The following is a 19,388-nucleotide window of genomic DNA, read 5'->3' on the forward strand; positions in this document are numbered from 1 at the left end:
CCAACACCCACCACGTCTTGAGACCCCCTCTCCCCAAGCTCTTTCTGCGCCCGCCTCGCCCCAAGATTCGCACATGCGTACACCCAATTAAGAGAGGTTAGAGCGCTCCCCCTCGGTGTGAGTCCCCACGCCCATCTGCCACGCAGCCAGTCCTCCTGCCCTTCTTCGGGCCGCCGGCTTCGCTATTCAGTACTACGCATGTGTAAGACGGTACCGCCCGGCAACCCTTTAGCCGGCAGGGGTGGGGCGGCAGGCGGGACCGAGTTTCTTGCGCACGCTCGGGACATGCGCAGTGCAGCGGCTGAGGCGCCAGCTGTCGATTTGGAAGTTCCGGGGAAGCAGCGCATGCGCGAGTGTACGCGTTGCCGGCGAAGAGGGGACCCTGACGACTCGGAAATTTGAATACCACAGTAGCATGGAGTGTGACCTCATGGAGACTGACATCTTGGAGTCGTTGGAAGATCTAGGGTAAGACTGCCAGGGTACGGGTCTCCTAAACCTCACACTGCCGGCCCCCGGGAACACGTCCTCCGCCCCAGTCAGGGACACCTGCCTCTGCACGCCGCACCCGGTGGCTCCTGACTGTCTCCTCCTTATGGCTCTGGGACCCCAATGCCACGTCCACTGTCAGCCCTGCCGGGCCGGGGCTTTCCTAAAGCGACGACCCTAGGCCTGCTGTGTGCTCCCTGCAGCCGAGTTACCCGCAGCGTTTGTCAGTCATGCGTGTCATTGTCTGGGCTCTGGGTTCTTGCCACCCCCCTCCCTGAGCTTCTCGTCTTGCTCCCCATCTTCTTGCCTTACCCCCTCACTGTAGAGGTTGCTAAAGTTGATTCTCTTTTTTTCCTAGTTGTCCTCCAAACTTCCTGCTCCTCTCTTGAGCCCGTATTCCTAATCCACCCCATTTCTCTCCAAAAAATCTCCTTTGCCCAGTCATCTCTGCATGCACTCCGGCTTCTCTGAGCCACACGTCTGCCTCTGTTCGCTAGCCAGCTCTCTTATGCACCTCACCTGTCACCACCTTAATGGGAACCATTCACTGGCTGTTTTCCTAAACAGTGACACAGTACGTCGTCGAGCCACCATTAGCCCTTACTCTATGAGGCATCTTCAGCCACCAAGTCCCTACCTGTTTGTTGTGTATTTCGTCTATTCTGACAATTACCCAACCATAATTTAGTACCTAGAAGCTGGAAATAGGGCTTTTTACCTCACTGGGTCACTGAGATTAGCGTACTCTTTAAAACTTGAGAATTTAGGGGCGCCTGGTTGGCTCAGTCCTTAAGCGTCTGCCTTTGGCTCAGGTCGTGATCCCAGGGTCCTGGGATGGAGCCCCGCATGGGCTCCCTGCTCAGCAGGAGGCCTGCTTTCCTTCTCTCACTCACCCTGCTTGTGTTCCTGTTCTCTCTCTCCCTCTTTGTCAAATAAATAAAACCTTTTTTAAAAAAAGATAAAAACCCAAAAATGAGAATTTAGAACCTCTTGGTCCAACCGTGTTTCCAGAAACAAATTGTGTGATTAAATATTTGTCTACAGGTAAATGGTGTCCAAAATATAGATAGATAGATTTAGCTAGCTATATTTATAAAGTGACAAGTCCTTTATCAAAACCCTCCGCAAAAGTTTTTCCATGACATGGAAACCTTTGGAGGAACCTTTCTTTAGGAAGGGACACCGTCAGGTTGTCAGATCTGCCCATTAAGTCATTTGCTGTCCTGATGGAAGTTTTTGGGAAAAGAAGTGGTAGTGCTTAAATCTTTTTTCTTTTTCTTTTTTAAAGATTTTATTTATTTATTTGACAGAGAGAGAGATCACAAGTAGGCAGAGAGAGAGGAGGAAGCAGGCTCCCTGCTGAGCAGAGAGCCCGATGCGGGGCTCGATTCCAGGACCCTGGGATCATGACCTGAGCCGAAGGCAGAGGCTTTAGCCCACTGAGCCACCCAGGCGCCCCAATAAACAAAATCTTTAAAAAAAAAAAAAGTTTATTTTAGTAATTGTAAATCAAGTAAATATTCAAGATGGGTTATAATGTAAACCGTCAGATTTTCTGAAAACTTTGCTATAAATTTTAAGCCTAACCACTTAGTTTGGTGGCACTCAGTCATTAAAATTCAGGCTTAATTAATTGACATGTACTTTTATTTTTTTTTTTTTTAAAGATTTTATTTATTTATTTGACAGAGAGAGATCACAAGTATGCAGAGAGGCAGGCAGAGAGAGAGGAGGAAGCAGGCTCCCTGTTGAGCAGAGAGCCCGATGTGGGGCTTGAACCCAGGACCTGGGATCATGACCTGAGCCGAAGGCAGCGGCTTAACCCACTGAGCCACCCAGGCGCCCCGACATGTACTTTTAAAGGATTCACTGAGAAATACTAGAATTTTAAATGACTATCTTTTGTCTTTAATGCGGCACACGGTAGGAATTCAGTAACTACTTACAGAATAAACTAACAAATTATAAATGTGTAACACAAGAGAGATTTCTAGGCCTAGTGTCTTTTTTTTTTTTTAAGATTTTATTTATTTATTTGACAGAGATCACAAGCAGGCAGAGAGGCAGGCAGAGAGAGAGGAGAAAGCAGGCTCCCTGTGGAGCAGAGAGCCCGATGTGGGGCTCGATCCCAGGACCTGGGATCATGACCCGAGCCGAAGGCAGAGGCTTAACCCACTGAGCCACCCAGGTGCCCCTTGTGTCTTTATTGCAGTGTCTAATTATATGTGGTTTGAATCTAGATGTCAGACTATATATAATCTCACTTTTTTTTTTTTTGAAAATTTTATTTATTGGACAGAGTGAGAGAGATAAGTAGGCAGAGAGGCAGGCAGAGAGAGGGGAGGAAGCAGGTTCCCTACTGAGTAGGAAGCCCAATGAGCGGCTTGATCCCAGGACCCTGAGACCATGACCTGAGCTGAAGGCAGAGGCTTAACCCACTGAGCCCCCCCAGGCGCCCCTATAATAATCTCACTTTTTATGTAAGATTTTTTCCCATTCCATTCAGTGTATAAATACATAGGTGCATTTTAAAAGAATCAAGTATTGTCATTTCTCTAACATCTCTATACTTCCAAACATCAAATTATCTTAAGTATATTTAATGTTTCACCTCCAATAACTTTTTATCAATATTTCACTTAAAAGTTAAAATAATCTTCTGGAAAATATATATTTTTAAATTACCCTGAAAATGACAGGATCTTTAGTTCTAGATGTATTCTAGATATCACTATTGTCTTTTATGAATGTTTGGATATTTAATAATACTTAAGAATTATGCTTGAATCATTTTCAAAGGAATAGGATTCAGATGCACCAGTTCACCTAGACATTAACTTGCCAGCAATTACTAATCTTTTAAATTAATCCAGACATTTCTCTTGTACTAGTATGTCTTAATAGCTTTAACTGTCATTAAATATGGTAAAAGGAAATAAATGATTAACTGGAAAGTTTTTTGCTTTTAAAAAATGTAACAAAACAAAACTAACCTAATTGATTTCTGGAAAAATTTCTAGAAAAGGTAACTTATATTTTATTTCTGAAATCGTAAACTATAGTATAATCACTTGTTAATGTTACAGTATGTTACTTGTTAATGGGGTTTTAATATTCAATTCAGTTAAGAAAATCTTTGTACAGCAAGAGCTTTCAGTATAATGTACAGAAGTTGACATAATTTAGTAGTATATATAATTCTTAAATATGTATATTTTGAAGGGTGGAAATGCAGTTATGTAACTTATTTTTCTAATAGATTTTATTAGATTAAAATTTAAATTTTAGATTTAGTTTTCTATAAATTTTATTTACATTTTTAAGTTTGCAAAGTGGTTATCGTAACTTGTGAAATGATTGTTTATTCATACAAATAATATGTATATAGTGTTTGTATAAAATATTAGGTGTGATTTTTTTTTTTTTTTTTTTATTCTGAAGTATAATTTTTTACTCACCAGTTACAAGGGTCCATTGTTGGAAGATGGCGCTCTATCTCAGGCAGTCTCTGCTGGAGCCAGTTCCCCCGAGTTTACCAAACTCTGTGCTTGGCTGGTGTCTGAATTAAGAGTGTTCTGTAAATTAGAGGAAAATGTGCAAGCAACTAACAGTAAGTAAACATTCAGTTTTAGATACAAAATATAAAAGTAAAATTGGGGTATTGTCAGTTGAACATTTTAGTACTAAACCTGAAGTTTTAAGTTTTTGTGAATTAAAAAAAAAAAGATTTATGAAGAAACCCAAATACTTTCTTCCTCCATTATTTTCAGAGATAAAGTGATTTTGGAAGTTGAGAAAACAGATTATAGTTGTGCAAGTACTAAAACACTGTAGTGGTTGAAAAGACCCATTACTGAGATAAAGAAATGGGAGACAAGTATAGCATATATGAACTTTCCATTCTTTGTGAAACATGGCCTGTTAGTTTTTTGTTTTTTTTTTTAAATTAATTTATTTATTTATTTGACAGAGATCACAAGTGGGCAGAGAGGCAGGCAGAGAGAGAGGGGGAAGTAGGTTCCATGCTGAGCAGAGAGCCGGATGTGGGGCTCGATCCCAGGACCCTGAGATCATGACCTGATCAGAAGGCAGAGGCTTTAACACACTGAGCCTCCCAGGCACCCTGGCTTGTTAGTTCTTAAATCAGTGGCTAAAATTGGAAATTGGGATGTTTTTCTTAGATTCCAAAAGTACATATAGCATGTAAAGTAAATGCATTATACTCCTGTTATACATGGGGAGAAAGAGAACACTTTCTTAAGAAGTTAGGAATGTATTGTCAGGTCTATCACAACCAGATGCAGCTCTATCAGATTTATGAGATAAATCTCATAAGGCATTGAGAGCTGTTTTGTATTTGCCAATGTTGTTATTGTATTAGCACTAGTTTGTTGAGTCTGCAAAAGAGACAAAAGCTTGGAACCCAACACTTCACCATCTGGTTTCCTCCTACTGTAGGTAAACCTACAATAGGAGACAAAGAAAAATGCTCTCTTGTTAACTTCCCCTCATGGAGAATTATACACATAATCCCTTTTTTCCCCCCCGCACAGAATCCCATTTTGAAGAGCTCACTTTCTTGCATATTCAGGATATTTAATGTGTGCATGTTAGTTGCAGCCAGTTCCGATTACGAAGGACACTGTCAGGTCACAGTAATGACAGCAGCAGCTTACATTTATTGAACAATATGTTGTAAGCAGCTTCCATTTGTTAAGTCATTTAAAACCTGAGGCAGGTTTTATTACTTTTTTTTTTTTAAAGAACTTATTTATTTATTTGACAGATAAGAGATCACAAGTAGGTAAAGAGGGAGGCAGAGAAAGAGAAGCATGTAGCAGGTTCCCTGTTGAGCACATAGCCCAATGTGGGACTTGATCCCAGGACCCTGAGACCATGACCTGAGCTGAAGGCAGAGGCTTAACCCACTGAGCCACCCAGGCGCCCTGGTTTTATTACTCTTTTATATGTTAAAAAAGGAAGCACAGCTAGGTTAAACTGCCTGAGTTCACACAACTTGTACGTGATACCGCCAGAATTCAACCCCAGCGGTCAAGTTTGGGAGCTGCCTCTTGACCTAACATTTATGAGATTGTAGGAAGTTGTGAAAACACCTTTAATAGATGACAACTATTTGTAACCTGGAGCCCCTTTGTTCAAACAAAAATGCAGACGCCAGCATACAAAATAGGTAACGGTGTACCTGTTTAGTTTAAGTTAAGAGGGAGTGCTTCTTACACAACTCTCCTCATCCTCCACAGCTGTTTCTGAAGGAGTTCTGTGGAATTTGAGTCCCCAGAACAGCTTGCAAAACATTGATAATACAGCCTTCCCATTTTACAGATGAGAAGATGCACCCACGGAACCTGGTTGGCTCAGTCAATTAAGTGCCTTTGGCTCAGGTCATGATCCCAGGGTGCTGGGATCAAGTCCTGCATCAGGCTCCCTGCTCAGCAGGGAGTCTGCTTCTCCCTCTCTCTCTCTCCCTCTTGCTCACAGTTGCTCTCTCTAGTGCATGCTCTCTCTTGCAAACAAATAAAATCTTTAAAAAAAAAAAAAAAAGAAAGAAAAAATGTGCTCTCTCTTGCAAATAAATAAAATCTTAAAAAAAAAAAAAATGAGGTCAAGTTAATTTTTGCCCTTGCGTGATAGAGAACCATCAGAATAGTAAGGAAGAAGGAACATTGTTTATTCTTGGTTCACAAGATGAACTCTGTACTTAACATGTTTGGGAATATAGAACTACAAGTCATATTTGCTAACTTTAATCTCAGTGGGAATATTAGGCACAAATGAAACTGGAGGATTAGTACAGTAATTAAATGCTTCACTTTGCAGCTCACAGGGGGAGGAAATTAGTGAGTATAACAGGACTTGGGGAAGGTCTTATCAAGGAGCCAATGGGCTTTGATGGAGAGGTGGGATTTGATAGGTGAAGGGGAAGTAGAGGGTATATCAGCCATGAAATAAATGAAGGCACAGAAGTGGAAATAACACTGTTCTTGGGACAGTGGGGAGACTGACCTGGCACAAATAGAATATGTATGGAGGTAAAATGTAACTAGTACATACATGTCATAGGTACTACTATAACAGTGTGCGTGGGAAGGTTAAGCATAGAGGTTATGAGGAAATCTTTGAAGGCAAACAAATTATTAGATTAGATGGGTAGAAATTAGGAAATAATTAAAGATTCTCAAGTAAGGGACTTATGTAATGAAAACTTTTTTTAAAAAGATTTTATTTACTTATTTGACAGACAGAGATCTCAAGTAGGCAGAGACAGGCAGAGAGAGAGGAGGGGGAAGCAGGCTCCCTGCTGAGCAGAGAGCCCACTGTGGGGCTCGATCCCAGGACCCTGAGATCATGACCTGAGCTGAAGGCAGAGGCTTTAACCCACTGAGCCTCCCAGGTGCCCCTGTAATGAAAACTTCTTAAGAAAATTGGCAGTGGTGTGAGAAAGGATGAATTAGTAAAGTAACTTGTGCTAGGAAAATACTATTAAAACTCTCCATTTGTATATAACTTTTATGCTAATGGGAAAAAGTCATTTTTATTAAGGTTATTTTAATTCTTAAAAGGCCCAAGTGAAGCTGAAGAATTCCAGCTTGAGGTGAGTGGGCTACTAGGGGAGATGAACTGTCCATATCTATCACTGACATCTGGGGATGTGACCAAGCGCCTTCTCGTTCAGAAGAACTGCCTCCTTTTGCTCAGTAAGTTCATGGCTACTAGAATGTAGCTATTATTTTTTTATTCATGTTTTCTTTGACTAATAAACTGTTACACTATTTCATTATGGATTTATTTCAGAATGCTTCTTAAAGAAAACTATTACATTTCCAACTTAGAGCTAGTGGAGGGCCTGTGCACTGGTAGCAGCATTGTTTCATAATTTCTACTCTTCTATCATTTAACTTTGCTGGTACTGTTGTGCGTCACCTAATATGACCAAAGTTAGCGCCACGGTTCAAGTGTGTGATCATTAAACCTTAGCATTCTAGACTGGAAACACATTTTAAAATAGACTAGGAAGGTAGTGTGGGAATGATGAAGATTTTTTAGTAAAATTAAAGTGTTTTATATTGTGGATATTTCTTTGTGGTTGGGTAATTGTTTGGAGGTTTTGGTTTTGTTTGTAAATATATCAAAATTACAGTGTAAAATTTTCTAGAATAGTATTTGAATTGTTCCTGTGCTTACTGATCATTCTGGGAAGTAAATTGTTATGAAAATTCTTTCCTTCCATGTTTTTTATATACTAACTACTATTTCTTTCTTCACCCCGAAAAACAGTAAGTAAACTCACAAACTTTATTGCCTTAAATGAACTCTCCAGCAACCACAACCAATAGTCTTAACTCAGAATTTTTATAGCAGTCTGAGACACATTCAGAATAAGCTTTGGTTAAATGAATATTATAGTTCTTATATGACAAACACAGTACAGAGGATTTTTAAAATACTGTCTTTCCAACTGTACTGGTTTCGGAAAAACGAGACAGCTCCCATTTTGAAGTTTCAGTTTAAAAAAAAAAAAAAAGAAAATATATTCATTGCCATTATACCGAGGCACCGCGTTATTCCAGAGTCACTTAACATAATTTCCCCTTTGTTGAATGATTGTGGAGGACGGGAGGTGGATACATAGGTCAGACACTGCTTTAAATACTGAAATTGCCGCATGTTGTTCTTACGCATGCATTCAGTATCCTTCAGATTGTGTGATTTCTGTAACTGGCTCAGCCACAGTGTACTCACTCATTCTTCCTTTGTAACACTGCTTACCAAAACCTAGTATTTGGCACTCAGGATATGTTATCTTACATAGGAAGATAAGAATTTCATGGAAAACTTGCTAACAACCATGAATAACTAATTTCTTTCAAGGAGCTCAGAGTTTGGCCTGTTTAGTGTTCCGACTTACAAAGGCCACTTTGAATATGAATCTTTATAAAATGCCTCTGACTCCTTCCTGTTACTTAAAAGGACTGCCCTATTATTTTGGATTTGGGGTTACAATTTATAAGACTTTAATAATTTATCGCCTCAGTAATACACAACTATTTGCTTCTCAACTGAATGACTAAAACCAACTAAAGGTTATGCTGCTCTTGGAATTCATGGACACGTACACTATTCACTTCTCTTTTTCTTTGCTTTTGGCTGTTTCCCTTTTAAAATGTTTCCCTTAGTTTGTATTCTCTGTCGTGCTAGTATTTATGTGCTCATTCTCTTATTTTCTCTGTATAAATATTTCTCATCTTTCCAAGTATCAGTTGTCACCTTTTGATGCTATAATTTCACTTATTTCTCCAGCACACTTTACCTTACTGATTTGAATCTTTTAGTATGTTGTTCCAAGGGGGAAAATAACCAATCTCATTGAATTGTCAGTAAAATAGAATAGTCTTTGAATGGGCGGCTAAAAAACTCTCTTGTGTCTGGTGAAGAAGTTTTGGCTATTTATTGCCTCTCTGGTTGTCAGATTATTTCCCTTAGGTTAAAAAAAAAAAAAAAAAAAGTCAGATATCTGAGTTCCTAATAGATGAAGAATTACTCATCGTGAATGCGTATATTCTTTATTCCTAACTAGATTGTTAGTAGAGATCATCTGTTTTATTTGCTTTATATTATATCTCCAGTGTCCTTCCTGGTACTTTGAACACATCAGTAAGAGATAATGTTTTTTGATGGTAATTGTATTGTATTGGTGAACTAATTTTGTGGATGCCTGAGTTAATGTGGTCCCAAATTTAGAGAACCAGTTTATTAAATCATATGATTTTCTAGAACAAGGGTTGGCAAACTTTTTCTTTAAAGGTTGGGACAGTAAATATTTTCAGCTTTGTGAGCCATAGGGTCTTTGTCACAACTGCTTAACTTCCACTATTGTAGCATATACTAGCCATAAAGATTATGGAAATGAGTGTGTTAAAGTTCCAGTAAAATCTTTAGAAAAACAGTGGTTATTTTCATGACAGTGGTGTTTTACTTTTTTGATCTTTTAACTCCTATAGTTCGCTATACGGAACACACTAAGATTTTATCAAAGCCATTTAGAGTGACCTTTGCAGAAACTTAGCTGTATTTATTGTTCTAGCATTGCACCTTAGGTGTAGGAAATGAGATACTCAAGCTGATCATTCTTTTGAACTTTTAATAGGACTTAAGAGCCCAGAAAATATTTTTTCCAAAGCTATCATTCTAATGTTATCAGAAGGGTCTCACTTTGTCACATAACCTGAAGTCCTGAGATCCCTTTAACCATTTTTCATAAAAATTTAAATGTCCTTTCATAAAAATTTTAAAGTTAAAGGAATAAGATTGGATGTTTATACCCTCAGTTACCTGAAGCAGACTGCAGCTGTCATTATGCCTGGCTGGAATCAACACATGAGGGGATGACATTGATATCATTGATATTTTCTGTTAAGAAAAGATTAGAAGGTTTTGTTGATACTATTTTTCAGGAGTGGGGGGGAGAGTGAGGAAGGTAGGAAGAAAGGGAATACCGAGAAGAGTCTTTTATAGATGAAAGAAAAGTTTTCTTTAAACAGAGAGGGTGGCATTAGGCTACTGGAAGCCATGAGAAAGGAGCTTTGGGGAGTTTCGTGTCTTCCCCCTTTTGTAAGTTAAGTTTTGACCACTTGAAAATATTTTATGCCATTCTGAACAGACTGCCTAAGTATTGGAAGGTAAGAGAACAAGAGAGTTGTATCACTGGTGCATGTCAGTGGTGAGAAGTAAACAATAAAAACCGGTTCCAACTGTTGCTGAAGTTGGCTACCTTCCACCTTTTGTAAAGTTGTTAACAGATGCCAACCCCTGTTCTGGAGTTCCTAAATAGTGGGTTATAAGAATCCAGATTTTTAGATGTGATCTACCTTGATGCTTTGGTTTCAAAGAAGAATCACTTATTTATAAATTACCCTTTAAACATATATTGATTAAATACCTGAATTACAGAACCAGTTTATATGTTATGTCATTTGCAGGTAAAAATGGTTTTCTTTTCTTGTTTTTATCCATTCTTGCAGCTTTAAAAGTTACGTATCATTAGGTCTATAGAGTTGTGACTCCAGACTTATGATTATTAACTGTAGCTGTATCTCATTTTGAAATCTTATTTTGTTTACTTCAGCATACCTCATCTCAGAACTAGAAGCTGCCAGAATGCTCTGTGTGAATACTCCTCCAAAAAAAGCTCAAGAAGGAGGCGGTAGTGAGGTCTTTCAAGAGTTGAAAGGCATATGTATTGCTCTAGGAATGTCCAAACCTCCAGCCAATATAACTATGTTCCAATTCTTCAGCGGGATTGAAAAAAAAGTAAGACCTTTAGTACCAGATTGTAGTGTATTAAAGGCATAGTCCTACATTTGTTTGAAATGAAGCAAGTTAATTTCTCTTAATGGGAACCTGATGTGCTTATTATTCATTGTACTAAATGAGTTTTGGGTTTTAAATCCTCAATACCTTAAAGAGAAATTAGTATTTTTTTTTTAACTTGTTAGCATGTTTCTTTTTCAAAAAGGAAAATTTACACTTTGATTTATAAGCTGAAATAAGCTAGGTATAATGTAAAAGGAATGAAGACTTAAGTCCTTTTTAAAATCTTATCATTGAACTTTGATGCAATTTTTAAGTACTCGATCATTAAATGTTACCACCCTCTTTTCATTGACTGGACAGAATGGGATGTAAATGTTTTTGGTTTTTAATCCAGTCATTTGAATCTTATGTTTCAATTGGCAAACTAGGTTTATTGACTACTAACATAATCTAGTATGTGAAAATAAGTCAGAATTATTTTTATGCCACACATTAATAGTTAAGAGGTTTTTTTAAATATAATTGACTAGGAATAAGCAACTTTAATAAATTAATGACTATAAGAATGATATTTATTATAGCAGAGTTACTCTCTGTATGCATATCTGCTGGACTCCAAGAATTGGTACATTTGCATTGTGGGGTAGATGGACACCATGATGCACAAATTTGGCTGAACTCTACAGGGGAGCAGCACTGTATCCATAGTCCATATTTTTCTGTGTGTTCATTCATCCATTCAACAAATACACATTGAGTGCCTACTGTTGTCAGGCACTGTTCTAGGTACAGTGAAGGAATCATGCTTCCTTAGGCACGTGAGGAGTGGGACAAGTGAGTGTCTTTATCATGTGGGTCCTGTACATTTCAAAACATCCTCCACCTTTGCCTCTGTCAGGAATCTTCTTTTGATGGCAAGATATGATGGGAATTGGGAAGATGAGGAGGATATGTTGTACTTTTAGATTTGTTTATTCATTCATTTATGTGTTTGTGTCAGTTAAAGGAGACATTAGCAAAAGTTCCACCTAACCATGTGGGAAAGCCTTTATTGAAGAAGCCAATGGGACCAGCCCACTGGGTGAGTAGCAGTCATCTTGAGTACTCTTGGTAAAGAACCACTTAACCTATCTCATGATGTTGACACAGTTTGTGCTGTTGAGGTTATGTTTTCCAATATGTAGTTTCCTAGGTGGACATTCTTAGACTCCATTTTTGTGAATCTGAAGATTTATTCAGAATAATTTTATTTGTGGAAGGTTAGAAACACTTACCTCATAATTTGTAAATATTTCACAAAGCTGGTCAAAATAAATTGAAGTTCAGTATGTTTTTAATTGCCAGATGGGTTGCCTTCAAGCCAAAAACGTCATTGGGCTCAACTTCACAAGGCAAATTATGGGAAGGCTAAATAAGAATTCTCTACTTAATCTTTATTATGTTTTGAGGCATTATTTAGCCTATTATTTAATCAACTTATAATAACTTTTAGTAGTATATTAAGTAAATTGTTTTGTGTTAAGTGCTAGGGAATCAGTTATGAATAAAAGAGACACGGTCTCTGCCCTTTTGAAACAGTGTGTCAGGCACATTTAAATTCTAACTGGTCTTTCACATTTCCTTTTTAGGAAAAGATAGAAGCAATTAACCAAGCCATAGCCAATGAATATGAAGTTCGGAGAAAGCTGCTAATAAAACGTTTGGATGTCACTGTCCAGTCTTTTGGCTGGTCTGACAGAGCTAAGGTACATATTAAATATTTTATTTATTATTTATTTATTTATTTATTTATAAATACACAAGCTGTATAAGTACACAAGCTGGGGGGAGGGGCAGAAGGAGAGGGTGAATCCGACTCCCTCAGAACGGGGAGCCTGATGATTTACTGCTCCATCCCCGGTACCCTCAGTTCATGACTTGAACCAAAGGCTTCTGCTTAGCCCACTGAGCCACCCAGGCACCCCATAGTAAATATTTTTAAAGTGCAGAATATTTATAGACATGAGACTTAAACATTCATAGCACAGGTTAGATACAGTGAAAACTAAAGAGAAATGCATAGGAGACACACAGGAAGTTGTCTTCAGTGAGTTGTTGAGTAGCAATTCTTTCGGCCTTCCAGGAATAATGAAAACATTATTTTTCACTTTTTAATATTTTTTAACAAAGTGATATCTTTTAGACCCTACTGGGAGGACTTACTTGTAAGAGAAACAGAGTATTTGAAAATCACTAAAAGACTAAATATCACTAAAATAATTTTTTTTTCACTAAAACAATTTTTATATTACTCATTTACTATACTTAAAGCTAACAGTTTCATTTGCTAATTAAAATTAGAAATACTGGATTTAGCAAGACCAGATATTACTAAATATTTATAGAGAATTGGAGAATCTAGTAAGACTTCAGTTTTACTTAAGACTAGTTGAGATAATCCAGGTAAAGATCTTGGTCATTCAACAGGTATTTATTAAGTATCTACTATATGATCAGTGAGCAGAAAGTAATTGGTACAAATGACTTCACATCCTTAGGACCCTGAAATGGAATTAATCCTTGAATTTATGGAGAGGTTGGTCCATTTGTGTATTATATGTTCCCTTAATAGTGCATTCATGTTTGAAAACAGATTTTTTTTTTGACTCCCCAAAAAATTTTTATGTAGTTTTTTTGTTTTTTAAGATTTTATTTTTTTTTAAGAGGGAGAGAGAGCTTGAGAGGGGAGGTCAGAGGGAGAAGCAGACTCCCTGCAGAGCTGGGAACCCCAGGTGGGACTCGAACCCGGGACTCTGGAGACATGACCTGAGCCGAAGGCAGTCACCCAACCAACTGAGCCACCCAGGTGCCCTATGTAGTTCTCCTAAATAATGTTATTTTCACCTAAAATCTTTAATCCTTGGCACAGCCCTGTTTGGCTGCAAAATTGTTCGGGAAGGTATTTACCTAATTACAATATTTCAGTGTTGGAAAAGGGTGTTAGAGATCAGTCTTAACTCCCCTCATTTTGCAAGTGAAAAACAAAACAACTGAAGACCAGTAAATGGGAGGCTTTGTCTGAGATCTCACAGCTAGTCAGTAGCAACACCAGGAGCAAATTGTTCTCTCCTGTGGCCGTTGTGTAGGAAACAGCTGTCCTTTTCCTATGTTATCTTTGATAGAAACAATCATTCAAAAACAAGAGTCTGCACCTCTTAGCTAAAAAACTGTCTACTTGATACTGTGCAGCAAGTGAGGCAGTAATACTGTGGTTCTTCACAGCTGTGTCTTAGGGTATTTCTTGACTAGGTAGGAACAATGGTGAGTATAACTTTTATCTGCCCATCTTAAGCCTAATAACTATTATTATCAGACATTTTGGGAGTCTTTAGCTTATTTAATATCAATGTTTCTGGGGCACCTGGGTGGCTCCATTGATGAAGCGTCTGCCTTCAGCTTGGGTCGTAATCCCGGGGTCCTGGGATTGAGCCCAACACTGGGCTCCCTGCTCAATGGGGAGTCTGCTCTCCCTCTCTCTCTCCCTCTATAAGAATGCCCTCTCCCTCTGTAAGGCGCCTGGGTGGCTCAGTTGGTTAAGCAACTGCCTTCGGTTCAGGTCATGATCCTGGAGTCCTGGGATCCAGTCCCACATCAGGCTGCCTGCTCAGCAGGGAGTCTGCTTCTCTTGCTGACCGCTCTCCTCTCATTCCCTTTCTCGCTCTCAAATAAAATCTTTTTAAAAAAGAAAAGAAAGAATGCCCCCTCTCTCTCTAGCTCTCATTCTCTCTTAAATTAAAAAAAAACAAAAAAACAGTGTTGTCATTTTGAAAATTGACTTTTGTCTTTGAACACTTTGTTTCAACAGAGTCAGACAGAGAAATTAGCAAAGGTTTATCAGCCAAAACGTTCAGTTTTGTCTCCTAAAAGTACTATTTCTGTTGCCCACCTTTTGGCTGCAAGACAAGACTTGTCGAAGATTTTAAGGACAAGCAGTGGCTCTATAAGAGAAAAGACTGCCTGTGCCATCAATAAGGTGATTGAAGTACCTTTAATTTTCTTTCAGATACATTCATTTCTATTTATAAAATACAGTAGTTTAAAATAGTTTTCTTATCCCATAGGTGTTGATGGGCAGGGTGCCTGACAGAGGAGGTAGACCCAATGAAATTGAACCTCCACCTCCAGAGATGCCACCGTGGCAGAAAAGGCAAGATGGCCCCCAGCAGCAAGCAGGAGGCCGAGGAGGAGGGAGAGGTGGTTATGAACATTCCTCATATGGAGGACGAGGAGGTCATGAACAAGGAGGAGGGAGAGGTGGACGTGGTGGCTACGACCATGGTAGCCGAGGGGGAGGAAGAGGAAATAAACATCAAGGAGGCTGGACAGATGGAGGGAGTGGAGGAGGAGGTGGCTACCAAGATGGTGGTTATCGAGATTCGGGTTTCCAGCCAGGTGGCTATCATGGTGGTGGCCACAGTGGTAGCTATCAAGGCGGTGGTTATGGTGGCTTCCAAACATCAACATATACAGGAAGTGGATACCAGGGTGGTGGATATCAGCAGGACAATAGATACCAAGATGGTGGGCACCATAATGATCGAGGCAGTGGTCGTGGAGGGAGAGGGGGTCGCGGAGGCCGAGGTGGACGTGGAGGCCAGGGAGGAGGTTGGGGGGGGAGGGGGAGCCAGAATTATCACCAAGGGGGGCAATTTGAACAGCACTTCCAGCATGGAGGTTATCAGTATAATCATTCTGGATTTGGACAGGGAAGACATTATACTAGTTGAGGCTACAAAACCTTATACTTTTGCTAGAGCTCAAGTAATAGAAACTTAGTTTCAGAATCCTGAGTCCAGCATCAATTTTGAATTAATGTGAGCCCACAGGTGGCAGGCAGATTCCTGCTTGGGATACGTATTTGTAGGTCTTCATTCAGTTCAGTTGGGTTTGTTTGTGGGTTTGTTGTTTTTGTTTTTTTTTTTAAAGGACTTACATAATGAAGTTTGTTTGAGAAACACGTACAACATCTCCTTTATATAAAGAATTTTTTAAAAGGTAATTAAAATTGCCTTTAACTGACCAGTAGACTAATTCCACAGTCAGAACATGCATACTTTTTTGGGAAGAAATTACTTGAATAAGTTTTCAAAAAGGGGTTTTTTGGAAATGAGGATTCTCCTAGATTTTTTTAGATTTTCAGCTAGGAAACTTTCCTCATATTAACAGTCCATTTGTATGTGTTTTCCTGAAAGTATTCTAACACCTATTTTCCAAGCACAGTTCTGCCCTGATTGGCTTTTTATTCAGAGAGGTTATGCCACATTTGCTTCATGATAGACTCTTAAGTCAGTTCCTATTAAATGAGCTCTTCTGCAGATAGCACATTCAGTAGCCTTATCCTTTTGATGGAATACTGTACCATATGCTCAATTCTGAAAACCTTGAACATGGCCAAAATCCGTAAAGATTATAAAAGCAAAAACTAAGTTGTGAACCTATAGTACATGTAGGCATTTATATAGTATAGCAATTCAGACTGACCTGCATCCATTCAAAACAAGTTCCTCCTTAAACCTTATTTTTACTTGAAATCTGTTAGAAGAAACAGCAAACTGAAATTTGTTTTATGCACGAGTTAATACCACTGGCTCAGCAAACACAAGTTAGTTTGCCTTGGGCAGGAGACTTTTTTTGTAATGGAAGAAATGCACTACCAAGTAAGAGGACAGATTTTTGCTTAGTGCAGGAGGCCCTTTATTATTGCTGCAGAAAACAGAAGCCTGGCTGAGTTGATGTTTTACATTCTCCTTTACTGAAACCGACATGAAGCTTCTTGCTGGGTTTTTGTATACATAAACATTGTCAAGCTGTGAAAGAAAATGGCTGGAGGTGTGCTTTGTGTGAAAGGTGAGCAATAAAGTATCTGTATGTTCTCTCTCTGGTTTGAGTTTTATTTTAGCTACTTCTAAAAACTGAGCTCATGTTTCAAGTTGTTTCAAGCTTATGAGCCAAGGCATCTGCCCCCCCCCCAAATTCTTGAGTGTTTCTTTAGAACAATTTGTAATGAAAGATAACCCTTACCCTACAACCGTAAATAAATCGAAAAATCCCTATTTCTAAATTTACCTTTTACCATAACATTATAGCTGCAAAACTTCACTACTCATTTCTGGCCACTGGGTGTAGCTGTTGTTACACAATGTATTAGACAAAGCTAAATTAATGACCCTAATCTTTCAGCATGGTTTTTGGTTTTGTTTCTCCCTTTTTCCTAAGAATGAGGGACATTTCTCTTAAAAGGAAGTGAGTTAAAAATATGTTTGTAAAAACAGAAATAGTATTTCCTTTTCCTACTAATTTAGGCCTTTTAGAGTAAAGAATCAAGTCATGTCTTACCATAGAATAGTAATATTCTATTTGCTATTGAGATAAGCACATTCTTTTGGTACCTAAAAACCAAGTTGAAAGCCTGCCTTGATCATTTTGTTAATTTTACTTGTATATTAGATTTTTTTGGCTAGGCTTCCCCATTCTAAAATGTTCAAACTTGAAGAAAATTTAAAATACTTTTTCTTATTATTAAAGATTTTAAGGTCTGTCTTGAAAGTTGTATTAATCTCCATGCTGTTAAATATGTTTAGTATGTATAGGAGTTTCCTATTAGAGATAAAATTGACAAGGTTTCCTATCTTAGAATGTATTCACCTTTACCTTAGCTTTTGCTTTAATCTGTTTTGTAACCAAAGACTCCACAATATAGCTAATGAATATGTTTCATTCTTTTGACAAATATAATTGATTTATTTTCATGGTTAATACATTGCTTTTCAAATTTGCACATATAAGCAAGCAAATTATACATTTCTCCATGATGGCTCAAATTTGCATTTCATTTACTGTTGCAAACTAGAATTTTTCCCCCCATTATAATCCCAAAAAAGAACTGTCTCTTAGTCTCTCCTCTTTTGACACAAATTAAGTTCTCAGATAGGATTTCAAACCACCAGTTAGTTTGTTATTATATCAAAATAAAGTTCTTAAATTTTGTGTAGAATGTGTCTGGTGATTTTACACACATTCTTAACTTTAACTTGTAGTAAGTAAGAACTTACTGGGAATGTGGGAATTTCTTGGAGAAACAGGAAAACAAAAATTTTAGGGAATATTTGGTCTATGAAATCTTAAAATGCTATTACTTGGACAGATTGAGAAAAACAGTACCTGTTGTTAGTGCTTTGCTTCTTCCCTATACCAGGAACTAAGACAGGATGTCAACATTCTCTATGAAAATTATCAGAGAGATGCCACTATCATTTTCATTTCTTGCTCTGGATCCAAACTGAGCTAGTGTCCAACTGTGCTGGACATAGAAGAATTAAATAAATTCTTGCTAAGGGAAAGCATTTGAAATCATTTCTATGTATACCTAACCTGTCTTCCCACTTCCCAAATCACTTGTATTCTTTTTATTTTAGGTAGTGCCCTACCTACCTTCCTGGTAGGTGAAATAGTGAATATGAAGTATTATTTACCTGTATTATACCCTTTTGAAAATAGTTTTTGAATGTATGTATATAATTTAACTCTCAAGTACTTTGAATGGTATTTGATTAATTTTAATAGGGCCATTGGGTTTAATTAAAAAATACATCACAGGGTCACCTAATGTTGTATATAAAATGTCCTTTTTTTCCTGCTCTTTTTGTTCAGTGCTCCATTTCCACATTTGGATCCATTAACATATGCCCACAGTTCAAACCCCTGATGAAAGCAGATATGCATGTCAGTGTTTGAACTCACTCATTTACTTCAGATACTTTTAGTCACCTGTAAAAGTATGTTGGTAAAGATGTTGCATAAACACAGCTGTTGGCATGAGTACTTCCCCAGTATATCCTTTTCTTCCCACTAAATGTAAATGAAGAGACTGGGATGGAACTGGAGTAAAACATTTTTTTCACATGTTCCCCAGGAATTTGAGGGGAAACATTAAAAAATACAAAGGTAAGTTAGAAAGTCTTGTCTTGGAAAATGTGCAGACCCAGAAACAAATAATTATCGCATAAAATAAGAAAAAATGAAAGTTATGCCAGGGACCTAAGGTAGCAGTGTTCAGTATTGCTCATATGAAATGGAAATGGGCAGAAGTTGGAAAGGTGGTAGAGGCTGGTTAATAGGAGGCTCTACCTGGTTTATGTACCTCAGTATACCAGGGTATGCAACATGGTCAGACCTGGATTCTATATAAATCATTGGCCAGAGGAGAATAAATTTAAGGAGAGACAAAGACTGGAATCAGAAGCATAGAGCTTAAACTATTGTATATAATGACAGGGATGGGGGATGATTTCAACCTGAAACTTGGAGAAATGTCTGGAGACAGATTTGGGAATGATCGGCATCCAGTGATTTGCATTGGAATAATCAGAATAGTGATTCTGTATTAAATTACCCAAGAAGGGGACAGAGCACCAAACCAATGATAAGATCTTGGGGAATCATTTAAAGGCTGATGGAGCAGGGTCACAGAAGCAAGAGGAAATCAAGAGCAGCATGGGAATCTAGGTTTAGTAGTAAGGGCAGTAGTC

At 38.3% G+C, this 19,388-nt stretch overlaps 1 protein-coding gene across 1 annotated transcript; it reads left to right on the plus strand.

Annotated features, from left to right (window-relative positions):
- Window positions 1-305: 305 nt before the first annotated feature.
- On the plus strand, window positions 306-16,739 carry LOC111158482 (family with sequence similarity 98 member A). The gene is made up of 8 exons (XM_022520525.1): window positions 306-468; window positions 3,951-4,099; window positions 7,071-7,205; window positions 10,634-10,818; window positions 11,822-11,902; window positions 12,450-12,566; window positions 14,666-14,833; window positions 14,922-16,739. Exons 1-8 carry the CDS (start codon window positions 416-418, stop codon window positions 15,585-15,587), a joined length of 1,554 nt encoding a protein of 517 aa, XP_022376233.1. The 5' UTR covers window positions 306-415; the 3' UTR covers window positions 15,588-16,739.
- The last annotated feature ends 2,649 nt before the right edge of the window (window positions 16,740-19,388 follow it).

Source organism: Enhydra lutris, unplaced genomic scaffold, assembly GCF_002288905.1.
Source record: "Enhydra lutris kenyoni isolate GAN:26980312 unplaced genomic scaffold, ASM228890v2 scaffoldscaffold59, whole genome shotgun sequence".
NCBI classification, from domain to species: domain Eukaryota; kingdom Metazoa; phylum Chordata; class Mammalia; order Carnivora; family Mustelidae; genus Enhydra; species Enhydra lutris.